The sequence below is a fragment of the Neovison vison genome, chromosome 5 (genome assembly GCF_020171115.1).
Source record: "Neovison vison isolate M4711 chromosome 5, ASM_NN_V1, whole genome shotgun sequence".
NCBI lineage: Eukaryota > Metazoa > Chordata > Mammalia > Carnivora > Mustelidae > Neogale > Neogale vison.
In genome coordinates, this window is record NC_058095.1 from 99,881,640 (window position 1) to 99,898,109 (window position 16,470).

Here is a 16,470-nt window from a genome sequence, read left to right on the forward strand (position 1 = left end):
ATCTTAGTTGGAAACTTTTAGTTCCTTTATAAAGTTGTCAAACATCTACAGGTTCCATCATCATGGCATCTTCAAAGAAAAGTTGTACAAATTTAACATAAAAATTAGGCTATGCCTAAAGGAATTTTTAAACTTTTCAAAAATCTTACTTACTTTTCAAAAAGTAAAATTAAAGTCCCTACACTGTACTACTAAAAGAGGGAACACATATTTCTAAACAAAACAAAGAAAGATTATTATTTTCAGGGTCAAAACTGAGTATTTTCTTTAACAATAAAACTTAAATTGTGCATAAGAACATTTCAGTGAAATGTAAAACAAATATTTTTCTCCCCTTATTTTCAGCGGTCTTTTCTAATGCCGGTAGGGAGGAAGAGATGAAAAACAAAGAAAAGCCTGTTAGGCTGTAACTGAAGATCCAGGAAGGAAAATCTACCTATTAGCTATGATTTCACTCATGGAATTGTGAAATACAGAAACAAACACGTCAATTTACTCATTAGGAGTCAAGTGAGGAGGTAAACTCCTCTCTCAAACTATTTTAGATTGGATGGTGAATAACAAAGGGAGCTCTCTAAAAATCTAGAAAGATACCACCTAGAGATGTGTGACAGTAATTCACAGTGATACTAAAAATAAGGATCAGGTTGCAACATCTATACTCGGTGATGCCGGAGTATCAAAGCACTTCCCTAATCTTCTCATTTTATCAAGTGGATCATAAATTGTGGCATCTTTTTGGAGGAAAAAAAAGTCTAGGTCACCAGGCCATTTGTTCTTGTAGTGCTCTGGCTGGGGAGATCCAAGTACATATGAAGAGCAGTGAAAGCGGGTGGCTAGCACTTTTGCTATCTGTCTGCAGAAGCTTTTAGCACATTTATCAGAAGCCTTACAGTGCTTTTGATATTAGGTCTCTGGGTGTAGCTTTCAAGATCTTTCTTTGTTCCGTTCTTCCTGTACGGTCAAACTGCACCCAACAGGTGGTCTAGAGTGTGAATTTCAAACATGTGCTATTAATATGCCCAAAACTGTTGCTGCAAAGGGGAAAGAAAACCACATTAATTGAATCTCAGCCTGTTCCGACTCATAATGTCACAAATATAGTTTGTACGTCTTAAAGCCATACAAAATGATTTATAAAACCATGTGAAAACTTCAGGTGAAAAAAACCCATTAAAATAGGTGCTATTGGGACGCCTGGGTGGCTCAGTTGGTTAAAGCAGCTGCCTTCGGCTCAGGTCATGATCCCAGTGTCCTGGGATCGAGTCCTGCGTCGGGCTCCTTGCTCGGCAGGGAGCCTGCTTCTCCCTGTGCCTCTGCCTGCCTCTCTGTCTGCCTGTGCTCGCTCTCTCTCCCTCTCTCTGACAAATAAATAAAATCTTTAAAAATAAAATAAAATAAAATAAAATAGGTGCTATTTATTGTTATTAAAAGTAATTATTGTCTTACAACAATTCTCCAACAAAAACTACACACAGAAGTATAGGTCAATGATAACAAAAAAAAATAAAAAAATAAAAAAGTTACAATCTCCTTTTCATTTACCCTGGTTTTGCTGTTGGTATATTGATGTTCGCTAGCAATAGTATTACATATGTAGATAACTCATAGTTCAAAATTCCTTTGTAATTATTTAAAAAATATTTTTCTCATAAATGTTTTCTGGGAAGGTCACTATTATTCCCATTTTATAGATGTCGTATGGAAAATAATAACAGCACCTACCTTAATGGGTCACATCAGGAATTCATTAGAGCATCCGCACTAAGCACACAGGGTGTTTGGCACATTTCTTATTGCGTGCTCAAAGCATGGCAGATATTATCAATATGCACAATATTAACAACTCTATTAAGGTTATCAGAAGTCCATTTAAAATGGGCCAATCTGGTTTGGGTCTTCTTCCAGAACAGGACAGTTCTTCCAAAAAATAAAGATACCACTGCTTATATAACTCACTAGAATTTAAATAAAAACTTGAAACATTAAAAAAAAAAAAAGACATCCCTGTTTATATATACTGATCTGTCTGCCTAGAATGCTATTGTCCTCCTCACTCTCAACTCCTGACCACTGGACTAATTCTTTTTCTTTGGATCTTGGCTTAGATAGTATTTCTTCTAGATTATACTATATATATACTAGGGTGCTCCTCCTACATGCCCCAGTGTGGAACACGATGACTAGCTTCTACATCTACTTCCCTGTGACACTCAGGCAGAGATCCCACCTGTGCATCCACTTCATTCTTGGTGCTTAGCACAATGCTAGAACCGAGGGGATGCTCCATAAATATCTGTGGTATGAGATCTGAAATCAGACCCGTGGGTGTTGGAAGATCAGATTTTCACTGGGCATGACTGCTGCCAGATGAAGAGATAAACAGCAGGGGGGAGCGGGGTGGGGGCAGCAGGTGAGGGTGAGGCAGGTGAGGCTGAATGAGATGTGGTATCCTAGAAGAAGAGGGGTTAAAGGCAGGGCTCTAGAGGAAATCATCTGGGCACCTAAATTCACACCAGCAGTGCCCCCATCCAGATTCGTGGATCCTGGATATTTAGACACCAACCCTGCAGCCTGGGAATGAGAGCCAGGGTGAAGCACACCTGGTCCTGGTCTAAGACTTCTGGGCAGAGTGTGAACAACACAGTGCAAGCCAGGGGCTCCTGATGACTGGAATGAAAGAATCCAATCTGCCCGAAGACCCCAGTGAACTTACCAGACAGTTGGGATGTGTGGTGCACGTCTGGCCCAGCACAGCATTGCAATGCTGAGGAAGAAACTTGGAGACTCTGGGCACAGCTGATGGAAAATGAACTGAAATGTTCTGATTTGTTACAGCAGCTGCATCATAGGAAGGGATGACTTTAGAATAGTATCTGACAGCATGGAAGGAATTAAGGGAGAGGGCTTTGCCAGGAATTCGAGTTTTATACACATCACCAATTGCATTCTCTGAAGTGGAGCTGGACTGACCTTTAATAAAAAAGAAAACAAATATCCATCAGTGTTCACAACTCTGTAACTTGGAATTACTGTATTTGAAATAGTCTTCTATTTCATTTCCTCATGCTACAAACTTACACTACTCTTACATGCCAATGCTGATGGAAAAACACAGTGAACTTTTAAGTAGTAGCAGTTAGCACAATACACATACTATAAATCAGCGTTAGTGTGTCATCAGAAGACAGATTTTCGAGGAGCATGAGATCTCTGTGCCTGTGTGTGGGTGTGGCTTTCATCATAATCAAAATCATGACCATCCCTATCATCCCTACGAAGCAAGGAAGAATGTTCCAAGGAACATTCCAAAGTAGAATGTTCCAAACAGTAACAAAGTTTGGTCGATTTTCTATCAATGAAGTGGGTTGTATAATTATATGCCTATATTCTGCATAGTAACTAGAAGGCAGAAGAAGATTTTAAAGTATATCCTGAATGTTAGCAATGTAATCTGAAGCAACATTGGGAATACCTGTTTATTTTCTATCGGACATTGATAATAATGAAAGTGAAGAAATTTTATGTCCACTTTGCATACAAATGTATCTAGAATGTTTGTGAAAGGTCATTTCAGCAAATATGGACAGAGATGTATAGAAAGGACAGGTAAATGTAGCATAGCAAAGTCTAAACACTGAGCTGGGTTAGCGCTTCTGTGTTACAAAGCCAGATGTGAGCAGACACCTGGTGACCTCAGGTGTCCATGTCACTTATCCGGCCTCCAATTTACTGACCTAACTGGTGACAGTGACATTGGAGGACTTAACTGATCTCAACAGTTCCAGTGCTCTTTCAAAAACAATTTGGCAAACTGCATTATGAGCTACAAATGAGCTCACATTCTTGAACTTATTCATTACACATGTCCAGGAATCCAGCCCAAGAAAAAATCCAAAATTAGAAAAATCTATGTATGGGGAAATATTTCCTTTCATAGTATATGTAGAATTACTCTCCCCATAAAACTACAAATACTAAATGTGGCAATTGGAGGGTGGCTGAGATTTTTCTAGAAATTATTTGATAAAACATTAAAACCATTAAAATGGTGGTAAGGGCTATAAAAGAAATATTAAAGTATATATGACACAGTTTTTTTTTTAACAAAATTTTTTTTGTAGATTTTATTTATTTATTTGACAGACAGATCACAAGTAAGCAGAGAGGCAGGCAGAGAGAGAGAAGATGAAGCAGGTTTCCCATGGAGCAGAGAACCCGATGTGGAGCTCCATCCCAGGACCCTAAGATCATGACATGAGCTGAAGGCAGAAGCTTTAACCCACTGAGCCACCTAGGCACCCCATATGACACAGTGTTAAGTAAAAGAAGGCAACAAAATTGGGTGTCCAATATGAGTACTACTGTAGAAAAATATACATAGTAAAAGACTTGAAGGAAATACATTAAAAATGAACAGTGATTATTTTAGCTGGGCTCGTTGAGGACTAATAATGCTTTCCAAATAGAAAACTGTATATAAATAAAATTAAAATGGGGTTGGGGGAGTCTGACTCAATGACTTTCAAGGTATTCCCCAGCCTGAACAAGTCTATGATCCTAGTATCTGTGTGTCTTCCCAGGAACAGCTGCTTTAGGTGATGAAAACTGAGAGATGCTGGGGCACAGAGAGGCCAGAACCTACCACCGGGAAAACAGTGTTTCAGACTTTCTGCAGAATATAAATAATGAGAACACAGACGTAAGCATTGCATGTCCAAGAAGTAACACTGACAGGCATATATGCCTGTGGCCTGGCCTTTTTCTGATTTAATCTGTGCTGATTTGATCATTCTGGGTGATATTAAGCCACAAATACTTGAAGTAGATTAACCATGGCTCATGGCTACCCTTTTTTGCTTCTTCTCCACTCTGCCCCAAGTCAGAAGGGTCTAAATGGACTAATAAAACACCCTGAATCTTATCTGATTTTTTTTAAAGATTTTATTTATTTATTTGACAGAGAGAGACACAGTGAGAGAGGGAACACAAGCAGGGGGAGTGGGAGAGGGAGAAGCAAGTTTCCTGCTGAGCAGGCAGCCCAATTCGGGACTCGATGCCAAGACCCTGGGATCATGACCTGAGCTGAAGGCAGCCACTTAAGGACTGAGCCACCAGGTGCCCCTTATCTGATTTTTAGAACAAGGGAGTTATGTTCTAATTTTGGCCTCTTTGTCCTTTTGACTTTAGTCACCATCCCTAGTAACATCACTTGTTCCTGTGGCGTTTACTATGTCTACATATCGTGCCCTCTACCACATTATTTCAAACACTATAGGAATCGTATTGTGCTTTTGTGTCTCTCTCTGCTACTAATTCACCAGCTCCATAAGAAGAATGCATCTTGTTTGTCCCTGTGCTCCCACCTTTCAAGCAGGTACATTTGAGCTGAGAACTAAGGGATGAACAGGGAGTTCCCCCAGGTAGAGTATGAAAAGGACATCCCCAGTACAGGGAAGGTGCTGAGGTAAGTGAGAAGAATCCCTTCAAGGAAGTCCGCAAAAGAGTGACCTCAGCCTCAGGCACTGAAAAGGTAGGTCACGGTGTCCCATCATCTAGCATCCAACATGAAGATTAGGATCTCAGGGCCTTGCTGGTTTCTCAATGAAAAGTAACCGTCAGGAATAAAAAAAGCACAGACTGGTAGCTGTGTTCTTTTACACTGGCTCTGCTTTTTTGCATCTTCTTATTTCTACAAGTACAGGGGCATGCCCAGACTTTATAACCCAAATAACAAAATGCCTCACAGTGGGTAAACATTTGTTTCAGAAGAAATACTCATCTGATGAAGGTTTCCTGAGTACCAGCTGCAGGCTGGTCAGTGTTCTAGGTACTAGAAATACAGCAAAATGGGTGCCTGGGTGGCTCAGTGGGTTAAGATCAGGTCATGATCTCAGGGTCCTGGGATTGAGCCCCGCAACAGGCTCTCTGCTCAGTGGGGAGCCTGCTTCTCCCTCTCCCTACTCTCTGCCTACTTGTGATCTCTCTCTCTGTCAAATAAATAGATTAAAAAAAGAAAGAAAGAAAGAAAGAAAGAAAGAAAGAAAGAAAGAAATACAGCAATAAACAAAAGAAGCAAAAACAATTTCCTGCCTTCATGGAGTTGATATCTCTTCTTACGGAGAAGACAGGCTATGAGAACAAATCCAAATAAAGAATATTAGCAGGAAATAAGTGCTATGAAAAAAATACAGTAACGAAAGTGGATAATCAGTAACATGTGTTATATGATGCTGGAAAGTACGCAGTTTTGGTTGAGCAGTTGAGACTCACTGAGAAGGTAGCATTTAAGCAATTTAAGCAAAGATGTGAAGGAGGAAAAAGGTTGATATGTTAAATGCTCAGTACATAGTTAGTACTCAATTAGTGTGAGTCCTTCCCTTTCCTTTAGGTTCTATTCATGTAGTAAAGTCACCAATGTGCTTCTCATCTATCAGAAAGACAAGCTTTTTACTGGACAGTCACATGCAAAAGAAGGAAACTGGATGCCTATCTTACACCATACACAAAAATTAATTTAAAATACATTAAAGACTTAAACATAAAACCTGAAACCATAAAACTCCTAGAAAAAAATAGTGGGTAAGCTCCTTGATGTTGGTCTTGAAAATGATATTTGCAAGTCCTATATCTGAAAAGGGGTTAATATCCAAAATATATGAAGAACTACTATAAGTTAATAGCAAAGAAACAAACTGATTTAAACATGGGCAGAGGATCGAAATAGGCATTTTTCCTAAGAAGACATACAAATGGCCAATGGGTACATGAAAAGATGCCCAACATCATTAATCACCAGAGAAATATAAATCAAAACCACAAGATATTACCTCGCACCTATTAGAATGGCTATCATCAAAAAGACAAGAAATAATCAGTGTTGGTGAGGATATGTACTTGTGCCTCTTGGTGGGAATGTAAATTGATTCAGCAACTATGGAAAACAGTATGGAGGTTCCTAAAAAAAAATTAAAATAATGCTACTATATGATCCAACAATCCTATCCCTGGGTATTTATCCAAAGAAAATGAAAATGCTAACTCAAAAAGATATAGGCATCTCTATGTTCATTGCAGCATTACTGACAAGAGCCAGGAACAACCCAAGTATCCATCGATGGATAAATGGATAAAGAAAATATGATAGATATAGATATATAAATACACGCACATAAAAAAGAATGAGATCTTGCCATTTATGACAATATAAGTGGACCTTGAGGGCATTACGCTTTGTGAAATCAGTCAGACAGAGAAAGACAAATACTGTATGATCTCATTTATATATAGAATCTCAAAAAACAAACAAACATATCAATATTGAGCTCATAGATACAGAGAACAGACTGGTGGCTGGGGGGCTGGATGAAATGGGTGAAACCAGTCAAAAGGTATAAAACTTGCAGTTACAGAATACAACAGTCATGGTGATAGAGTGTACAGCATGATGATTATAATTAATAATGCTATGCTGCATATTTGAAGGTTGCTAAGAGACTAGATCTTAAAAGTTATAAGAAAAAATATTGTAATCTTGTTGACAGATGTTCAGCTTATAGTGGTGACCATTTCGCAAGGTGTATACATAACAAATCATGTTGTATACCTGAAGCTAATATTATATATATATATATATATATATATATATATATATATATATATATATAATGTTATATGTCAATTATTCCCCAATAAAAAGAAGATGAGCTTTCTGGGAATGATGGTCAATTTTAAGTCCTATTTCTGAAATAAAACCATAAAAATGCCTGTGGCCATCTTTTGTACTTCAAGCAGGTATACCAGAAGGACTCGTGGTGTAATCATCTAGTGACACTCCTTTCCCTGGCTACAGCAATGAATGCAGAGGAGTGCAAGGGTGCCCAGGACACCACATAAGCCAAGGATACTACAACCACAAGGGTTTCAGGGGGAGCTCACCTTTCACAGCTTCATCCAAGGAGCCCCCTGAGGCAGGAACAGAGTACACATTCAAGCACTTATTAGTCAGGAATCTGATCCCTCTCACAGGTGAATAAGTGCTTGTCAACACACCATTTTCCCTTAAAAGGACAGGAAAAAAAGCCAAAAAACACCTTATACAATTCTCAAGGAAGACTACATGAACACTGCTGAGTTCAATTGTTCTATCATTCATGTTCTAAATACACAGAGCCTGCACTATGAATAATTTTGGCATAGGAACAAATGGTTGAACAGGTACATGATGATAGTTTAGGATGTGGAGGAATGATTTGTTTTACAGTTTTCATTTGTTTATATATTCTAATAAATTAATATAAGAAAGTATTCATTTGGCATGTCACATTTTGTACTAGCAAATTCTTTAAAAACTCCCAACTGAAATAGGTCCGGACGGCTTCAGGGCCCATGACCTCCTGTGACAGAGGAATGCTAGAATGCATCCTGCCTCTGTCCATCTGCCAGGCATGACCATCACTACTGATAAAGCCTTATTTTAAGATCTTGAGAATTAACAAGAAAAGAAATAAGAGGGAGTCAAATGATGAAAGGATCATGGGGCTGAGAATATTACATATTTTATCATTGTGACTAAATGACACACAATGGCAATGGGAAAAGTTCACTGATTTTTTTTTTTTTTTCTTGAGAGACAGAGTGCAGACATGTGGGGAGGTACCGGGGCAGTGGAGGAAGGACAGAGGGAGAGGGAGAGAATCTTAAGCACACTCCATGCCCAGCATGGGATCCCACACTGGGCTTGATCTCACAGCCCTGAGATGATGACCTGAGCTGAAATCAAGAGTTGGACGTTTAACTGATTGAGCCACCCAGGAGCTCCAAGTTCACGGATTCATAATAAATACTTGAGTTTTCGTTATGGGAGGGGGGGTTCAGTGCCTGTATACAATCCCTCTAATGTTTGCATCTGAGGAAACTAACAAACCAACTTCCAATTCACAAGAGCCCTCATCATACCTTTGTGCCGTGATCGTGCCTGGGAGGGATAGCTGGACGGACATCTGCTGCTTCTTACAAAACCTCCGATTGCTCTGAAGTATGTCCGTAATCTGAGAGGGAGAGAAAGTGCGCAATCTATTTAGACACAGACACTTTTTCATATACACAAACACATATACATTTCTAATTATAAGAAATAAAACTGTGGCTTTAAAGCACTGTGTGTGAGGATAAAATTCAAGGGCTTGGAGTCAAATACCTGGCCCATAATGGCTGGGGGGATTTTCTCCCGGATGTACTTCACATAATCAACCGTTGCCTCAAGAATCGAAGCCGAGTCATTCTTTCTTCCCTTTACATACGGCAACAGAGTACGCAGCTGCTCACAGCAATACTTGATTCGTTCTCTGAGCAGAGAATTGTAGTGAATAAGGAAAAATTAGTCTCGTTTTCTACCTTGTACATAAGGACAAACAAGCCTTGCTCCTGGGTATGTTTACAGAGGAACTGCCTCCCTCCCCATCTAGTCTCTGTTTCACAGAAAGGCCGTGTTCCCATAAGACAGCAGCCTCAGCAGCCCCTGGAACCACAGCTTCCTGGGGTGTCTGCTCACACTGCTGCCAAGTACAGTGCCTGTGCTGATGGTGGCCCCAGTTCCCTTGCCCCAGGCCTGCTGCACTCTGTGGGATGACCCCATGCAGGGCACCCTCCCGCAGAGGAGGGAGTGGCATGCTCTGCATTAGTGCTTTTGTGATTCACACTAGAAGCCTAGCGGACAAAGACAAGTCAGGAGATATTCATGTCACTGTGACCTGGACCACATTTCCAACAAGAGATCAACGAGCATCTTGTAATTACATGTATGTTACATGTAATTCTGTGTTCTGAGCCAAAGAAAAATCAGAAAGCTGCTTTCTTCACATGAGGTACAAATAAACCAGTATGCAAATGAGAACATCATTCAGGTTGGTATCTGCCTGATAACCTAAGTCTTTCATAGTTCTGAAGGGAAATGCACTGAAAATGTAAATCTAAGGCTTTGATCTAAGACTTTGGTATCTTCATTTATGCATGTGTTCACTTAACCAACATTATTAATACCTGTTTTTTTCTAAATAGCACCGTGACATATACAGGGTCAAGTGATGGCTCTGTCAATAACCAGCGGGAATTTTTGGCAAGTCACTAAAACTTCTGAACTTCAAAATGGCAATCAATCAATCAATCGATCAATCCTTTTAAAAAACCCAATTTGGGGCACCTGGCTAGCTCAGTCAGTTAAGCATCCAATTCTTGATTTCAATTGGGGTCATGGTCTCAGTGTTGTGGGACCAGATTGCATTGAGCTCCATGCTCCACAGGAAGTCCGCTAGGGGTTCTCTCTTTCCCTCTACCTCTCCCATTTGCATGGGTGTGCACATGCTCTCTCTGTCTCTCTAAAAAAAAATAAATTTAAAAAAAAATAAATTTGAGTGTGTAAACCTGGCAATTCACAGACCTGTACCCCTGAAGCTAATAAGTATATGTTAATTTAAAAAATTTAAAAAATTTAAAAATTATATGTTAATTTAAAAAATTAAAAATTATAATAAATAAATAAATAAACCTGATCTGCTACCATAAGGAGAAAAATTCAAGTTGATACATAGCCTGTGAATAACTCAAATATTCTAGGTCAGTGGTGTTTTAATTGGGCTTTGAGCAGCTTGAGGGTTCTATAGAGGTGTCTCAGGGACTAGTCTAGGAAAAATGGCAACAATTTGACAATGTGTATGAAGGGACTTGAAATTTTCATACCCCTTGACATGGTACTCGCACTTATAAGGACCCAAAACACAGAATAAACTTTTTGCAAAATTTGCAAAATGATATCCATGATAGCAGTATATTAATAAGATAGAAAAAAACAACATAAACACACAAAATAGAAGGATACATAGGATACATAGGTAAGCTATAGTATACTAACCGTTGAATATTATCTGGTAGTGGAAATGAAAAACTATAAATCTTATTAGGGAAAAACAATATTTTATAGGGTACAAGTATAAAATATAAGGCAGTATATAAAATATGAACATAAACATTAAAGTAAAAATAAAGCACAGAAAAATACTTGAAAGTGATACCATCAAGTAATAGTTATTTCTGGATGGCTGGGTTATGGAAAATATTATTATTTCCTTTTATTTTTTATATTTCCCAAATACTTGTGCTGGGTGCAAGTCACTTTTTTACTTAAAAAATCATAGTAGATATTTTTTCCATTGTTCATTAGGAAAATGTTCAAACACACAGAAAGACTGAAAGAATTTAGGATTTTAATTCTTAAAAATTGAAAGAAGAAATTTGTGCAGAGAACATGTCTGTATTGCACCTACCTAGAATCTATAAAGAACACAGACTGTCCTTGCTTTGTTGTGTATGACTCATCCCACTGGCCACGCATCAATCCATTGTATTATACTGAAGCATCCCAAAGTAAATTGTAAACTTAAGGCACTAACGTCTTAAACATATCATTAGTTAGAATTATTTTATTTTCAAATAAAAGTTACACAAAATACACAAGTCTTCAGGGTACCATTCTGTAAGTTTTGACAACTGCACAAAACTATGTAACAAAAACCCTAATTACCATTATCACAACTCCAGAAAGCTCCTTATGCCACTTCCCAATCTTATCTTTCAAAAGGGATAATAAAAGTTTCTGTTATTTTCCATCCCCCATGAGTTTCACTTCTCTTTGAACTTCATATAAATCAAAGCTTACAGCATGTTTTTTGTACGACTTTTTTTTTTTTTTTAAATATTTCATTCATTTACTTGACAGAGATCACAAATAGGCAGAGAGGCAGGCAAAGAGAGAGGAAGGGAAGCAGGCTCCCTGCCAAGCAGAGAGCCCAATGTGGGGCTCGATCGCAGGACTCTGGGATCATGAGCCGAGCCGAAGGCAGAGGTCCTAACCCACTGAGCCACCTAGGTGCCCCTATGTACGATTTCTTTCACTAAACATGATAATTTTGAGATTTGTCCATGTGGCTGTTTGTTATCAGTGGTCTGTTTCTTTTTATTGAGCAGTAGTATTCCATAATATAAATACCATAATAAATTCCATAATATAAATACCCACAGCTTATTATCCATTCTCTTACTGATAAACTATTTCCAGGTTTTGGTCATTTATGTAGAAAATTGCTAGATCATTCTGTACATCTTTTGTGAATGTATGTTTTTATTTCTCTGGGAACAAATGTAGGAATAGAATTAATAGGTTAATTTTTTAAATCTATAAGAAACTGGCAGAACTTTTCCCAAAATAGTACTATTGTACACTCTCATCATCACTGTATGAGGGTTCCTGTTGTTCCAAAACCTTGACAACATTTAATATTGTCAGTAGTTTTAATTTTAGCATTTTGGCCTTTCTGAGTAGTATACGGTAGTACCTTGTACTTTAATTTGCATTTCCGTGACAAAAAATTATGTTGAGCATTCGGGTTTTTTTTTGTTTTGTTTTGTTTTTAGTGCTTATTGGGCCCTTGTATATTTTCCTTTTTGCAATGTCTGTTCAAGTATTTTATCCCCATTTTAACTGGATTGCATCTTTTTGGTATTGAGCTTTAGGAGTTCTGTATTCTCTATAATACCAGAATTTTGTCAGCATACTTGTTTTGCAAATATTTTCTCCCAGTCTATGGTTTGCCTATTTATTTTCTTAGTGGTGTGTTTAGATAGCAAAAGTTTTATATTTTGATGAGTCTAATTCATCTCTTTCTTTTATCATTATTGCTTTCTATGTTTAAGGAATAGCTGCCCACCCTCAGCTTGTGAAGATATTTTCCTACACTTTCTTCTAGAAATTTCCTATCCAATACAGTCCATTAAACTGGTTTATATAGACAAATATAGACATTAGTTAAATAAATATAAACTAGCTAAAATTAAATAAAATTTAAAATTAACTTCCTGTTACAATAGACACATTTCAAATACCCAACAACTACATATGACTAGCAGCTACTTCAATGGAAAATAACAGATACAGGACAGTCCTAACATTGCAGAAAGTTCTATTAAACAGTGCTGTTTTAGAAGCTTTATAATTTTAGCTTTATAGTATAGATCTGTCTATGCTCCATCTTGAATTAATTTTTATATGGTATGAATAAGGGGTCAAGGTTCATTGTTTTTCCATTTGGATATCCAGATATTCCAACACCATTTATAGAAAAGACTTTCATTTCCCAATAAGTTTGTTCTGGTGATTTACTGAAAATCAAATGAATACAAATGTGTGGATCCAGTATTGGGATATTATATTCCATTGATCTTTTGGTCAACCTTTATGACAGTGACATGCTGGTTACTGTAGCTGTATATAGTCTTAAAGTCAGTTTCTTCCAATTTTATTGTACTTTTTTTTTTAAAGATTTTATTTATTTATTTGACAGAGAGAAATCACAAGTAGATGGAGAGGCAGGCAGAGAGAGAGAGAGGGAAGCAGGGTCCCTGCTGAGTAGAGAGCCTGATGCGGGACTCGATCCCAGGACCCTGAGATCATGACCTGAGCCAAAGGCAGCGGCTTAACCCACTAAGCCACCCAGGCACCCCTATTGTACTTTTTCAAGACTGCTTTATTCTAAGTCCTTTTATATTCTAGGTCTTTTTCATTTTTAATCAGATTGCCAATTTTTACCAAAAAAAATCCTACTGGAATTATGATTTATATTTGAATAAAGTTATATTTCAATTTGGTAAGAACTAACATCTTAACAATAATGATTCTTTCAATTTGTAGTTATGGTATAATGCATGATTTAGGCTTTCCTTAGTTTCTCACGGCAATATTTTGAGTGATCAATGTATAATCCTTTGTGTCTTTTGCATGTTTTTCCCCAAGTATTATAAGGCTTTTTTGCTCATTTATAAATGTAATTATTTTTCATTTTAATTTTCTTTTTTTTTTAAGATTTTATTTATTTGTTTGAGAGAAAGAGAGAGAGAGAATGCAAGTGGGGGGAGGAGCAGTAGGGTTAGCAGGGGGAAAGAATCTCAAACAGACTTCCTGCTGAGCAGGGAGCCCAGGGCAGGGCTCACTCTCATGACCCTGAGATCATGACCTGAGTCAAAACCAAGAGTCAGACACTTAACCAACTGAGCCACCCAGGTGTCCCTAATTTTCATTTTCTAATTGTTTGTTGCTTATATAGAAAAAAATTAATTTTTGTAAGTTTATGTCCTGTAACCTTGCTATATTAATCTTTTGGTTCTAGAGGTTGTTTTATACGTGTCTTAGGACTTCACACACGAACAATGCTATCTATAAATAAGAAAGTTTGGCTTCTTTCTTTCTAATCTGTATTTTTTTTTCTTACTGTGGATTTAATTTATTTTACTTTTTCTAGCTCCTTAAAATGAACTCTTAGGTCATTGATTTTTAGACCTTTTGTCTTTTCTAATATAAGCATTTAAAGCTATAGTGTTTTTCCATAATCTTTGCTTTAGCTGCATCTTGCACATTTTGAAATATTCTCTTCTTACCACCATTCAGTTTGCAATATTTTCTAATTTTTTTGTATGATAGTTTTCTTTTACCCATGGATTATTTAGGAGTACATTTTTAAACTTTCAAATATTTGAGATTTTCCTTTATATCTAATTCTTACTGATTTTTAACTTAACTTCCTTGTGGTCAGCAAATATACTCCTGAATTCAACTCTTCTAAATGTATCAAAACATATTATATCCCCCAGCATACACTTCATCTAAGTGAATGTACCATATGCCTTTGAAAATAATGTGTATTCTGCTGCAGTTGCTGTATGTAATGTTCTATAAATATCTCCTAGATCAAGGTGATTAAAAGTGTTCACAGCTTCTAAATCTTACTGATTTTTGTGTCCAGCTCCTGTATCAATTGCTGAGAGAGGGATGTAAAATCTCCGATAATGCTTACTGATATTTGTATCTTTAATGCTGTGAACTATTGTTATTACATAGTCACACACTATTTGTGACTGTTACATCATTCTGATAAGCCGATTCTTTCATCATTATGAAAAGCTGCCCTTCACTTCAAGTGATACTGGTTGCCTTGAAGTCTACTTTATTTGGTATTAATGTAACCAGTCTGGTCTTCTTATACATTTATTTCACAGTATATATTTTTCTATTTAATTACCTTACTGTGTCTTTAGATTTATAGTAGACAACAGATAGATGGATCTTGTTTTTTTTTTTTGTTTGTTTATCCATTCAGACAATCTGTGCTATAAGTTGACTATATGTGGGTAATGGTCTACTGTTTTATGATTTTTTTCCCCTGTAGTTTCTTTGGCTTTTTTGTTCTTCTGTTCATCCTTTCTTGTCTTCTTTTTGAATCATTTTTAAAAGTCAATTTTAATTTGTTTAATGGCTTCAAAGCTGTCTTATGCATATCTCTTTGTTGGCCTAGGGTTGTCCTAGGGATTACAATATATAACTTTTTACAGTCTATTTAGAGTTAAAATTTTATGACATCCCTTAAAATACATGAATGCTGTAATCATGTAAGTACCTTTGCCCCACTCATCCTTCATGCTATAGTTGTCATATGTACTACATCTATATGAACAGTAGATCCCTGAACAACATGGGTTTGAACTGCATGGGTCCATTTATACACAGATTTTTTTTCAGTAAATACAGTATAACCTTAAATGTATCTTATCCTTCTTATGATTTTATTAATAATATTTTTCTTTTGTTTAGCTTACTTTATTATGAGAATATAGTATGGAATATATATTATATATAATATAAACCATGTGTTAATCAACTGTTCATGTTATTGGTAAGTCACTAGTATGCTATTAGTAACTAAAAGTTTTGGGGGGAGTCAAAAGTTATACACAAATTTTTGATTGCACAGCTATCAGTGCCCCTAACCCTTGTGTTGTTTAAGAGTCAGCTGTATTACCAGTCACATAATGTAATGCTGTAATTTTTACTTATAACAGTCTGAAGCATTTTATATAAATATAGAGGAAAAATGTCTGTTTTCTAATATTTATTCACATATTTATCATTTCTGATTCTATTCAGCCCTTCCTAAAGATCCAAGTTTCCATTTGTTATCATTTCCATTTAGCATAAGGAATATCCTTTAGATCTCTTACCCTGCAGGTCTGCTGGTGTCAAAAATCTCCGAGTCATCTTTTTTGTGAAAGTACCTTATTTCATGATTTACTGTTAGGAAATAATACCTGATGAAGTATGATTTACACAAAGAAGTGGTGGGTGTCAGATATAATAAGTATGGTAGCATACCTAAAAGGCTGATCTATTTCTAATTTATTAATATCTTAAAACCCAAAAGTAGGCTTCTGACAGTTCTGGAGCAGTTATGTCTGCTGCTGAGGTTTCTACCACAGATGCAAGAACAAAGCGTTCTCATACTTTCTACCTGTCTGATTGTGGCAGCCAAGCCTGAATGGGAGAATACAGAGGAGGAAAAAACAAGGTAATACAGAAAAAACACAAAAAGA

The 16,470-nt window shown here is 36.9% G+C and overlaps 1 protein-coding gene across 1 annotated transcript in view; it reads right to left on the reverse strand.

The window, feature by feature from the left end:
* Nucleotides 1-1,013: 1,013 nt before the first annotated feature.
* LOC122907435 (spermatogenesis- and oogenesis-specific basic helix-loop-helix-containing protein 2-like) overlaps nucleotides 1,014-16,470 on the reverse strand; it is a 114,953-nt gene continuing 99,496 nt past the window's right edge. The window contains 5 exon segments of the mRNA XM_044250296.1: nucleotides 1,014-1,034; nucleotides 2,717-2,973; nucleotides 7,939-8,060; nucleotides 8,959-9,050; nucleotides 9,200-9,347. Coding sequence (XP_044106231.1) covers nucleotides 1,014-1,034; nucleotides 2,717-2,973; nucleotides 7,939-8,060; nucleotides 8,959-9,050; nucleotides 9,200-9,347 — 640 coding nt within the window.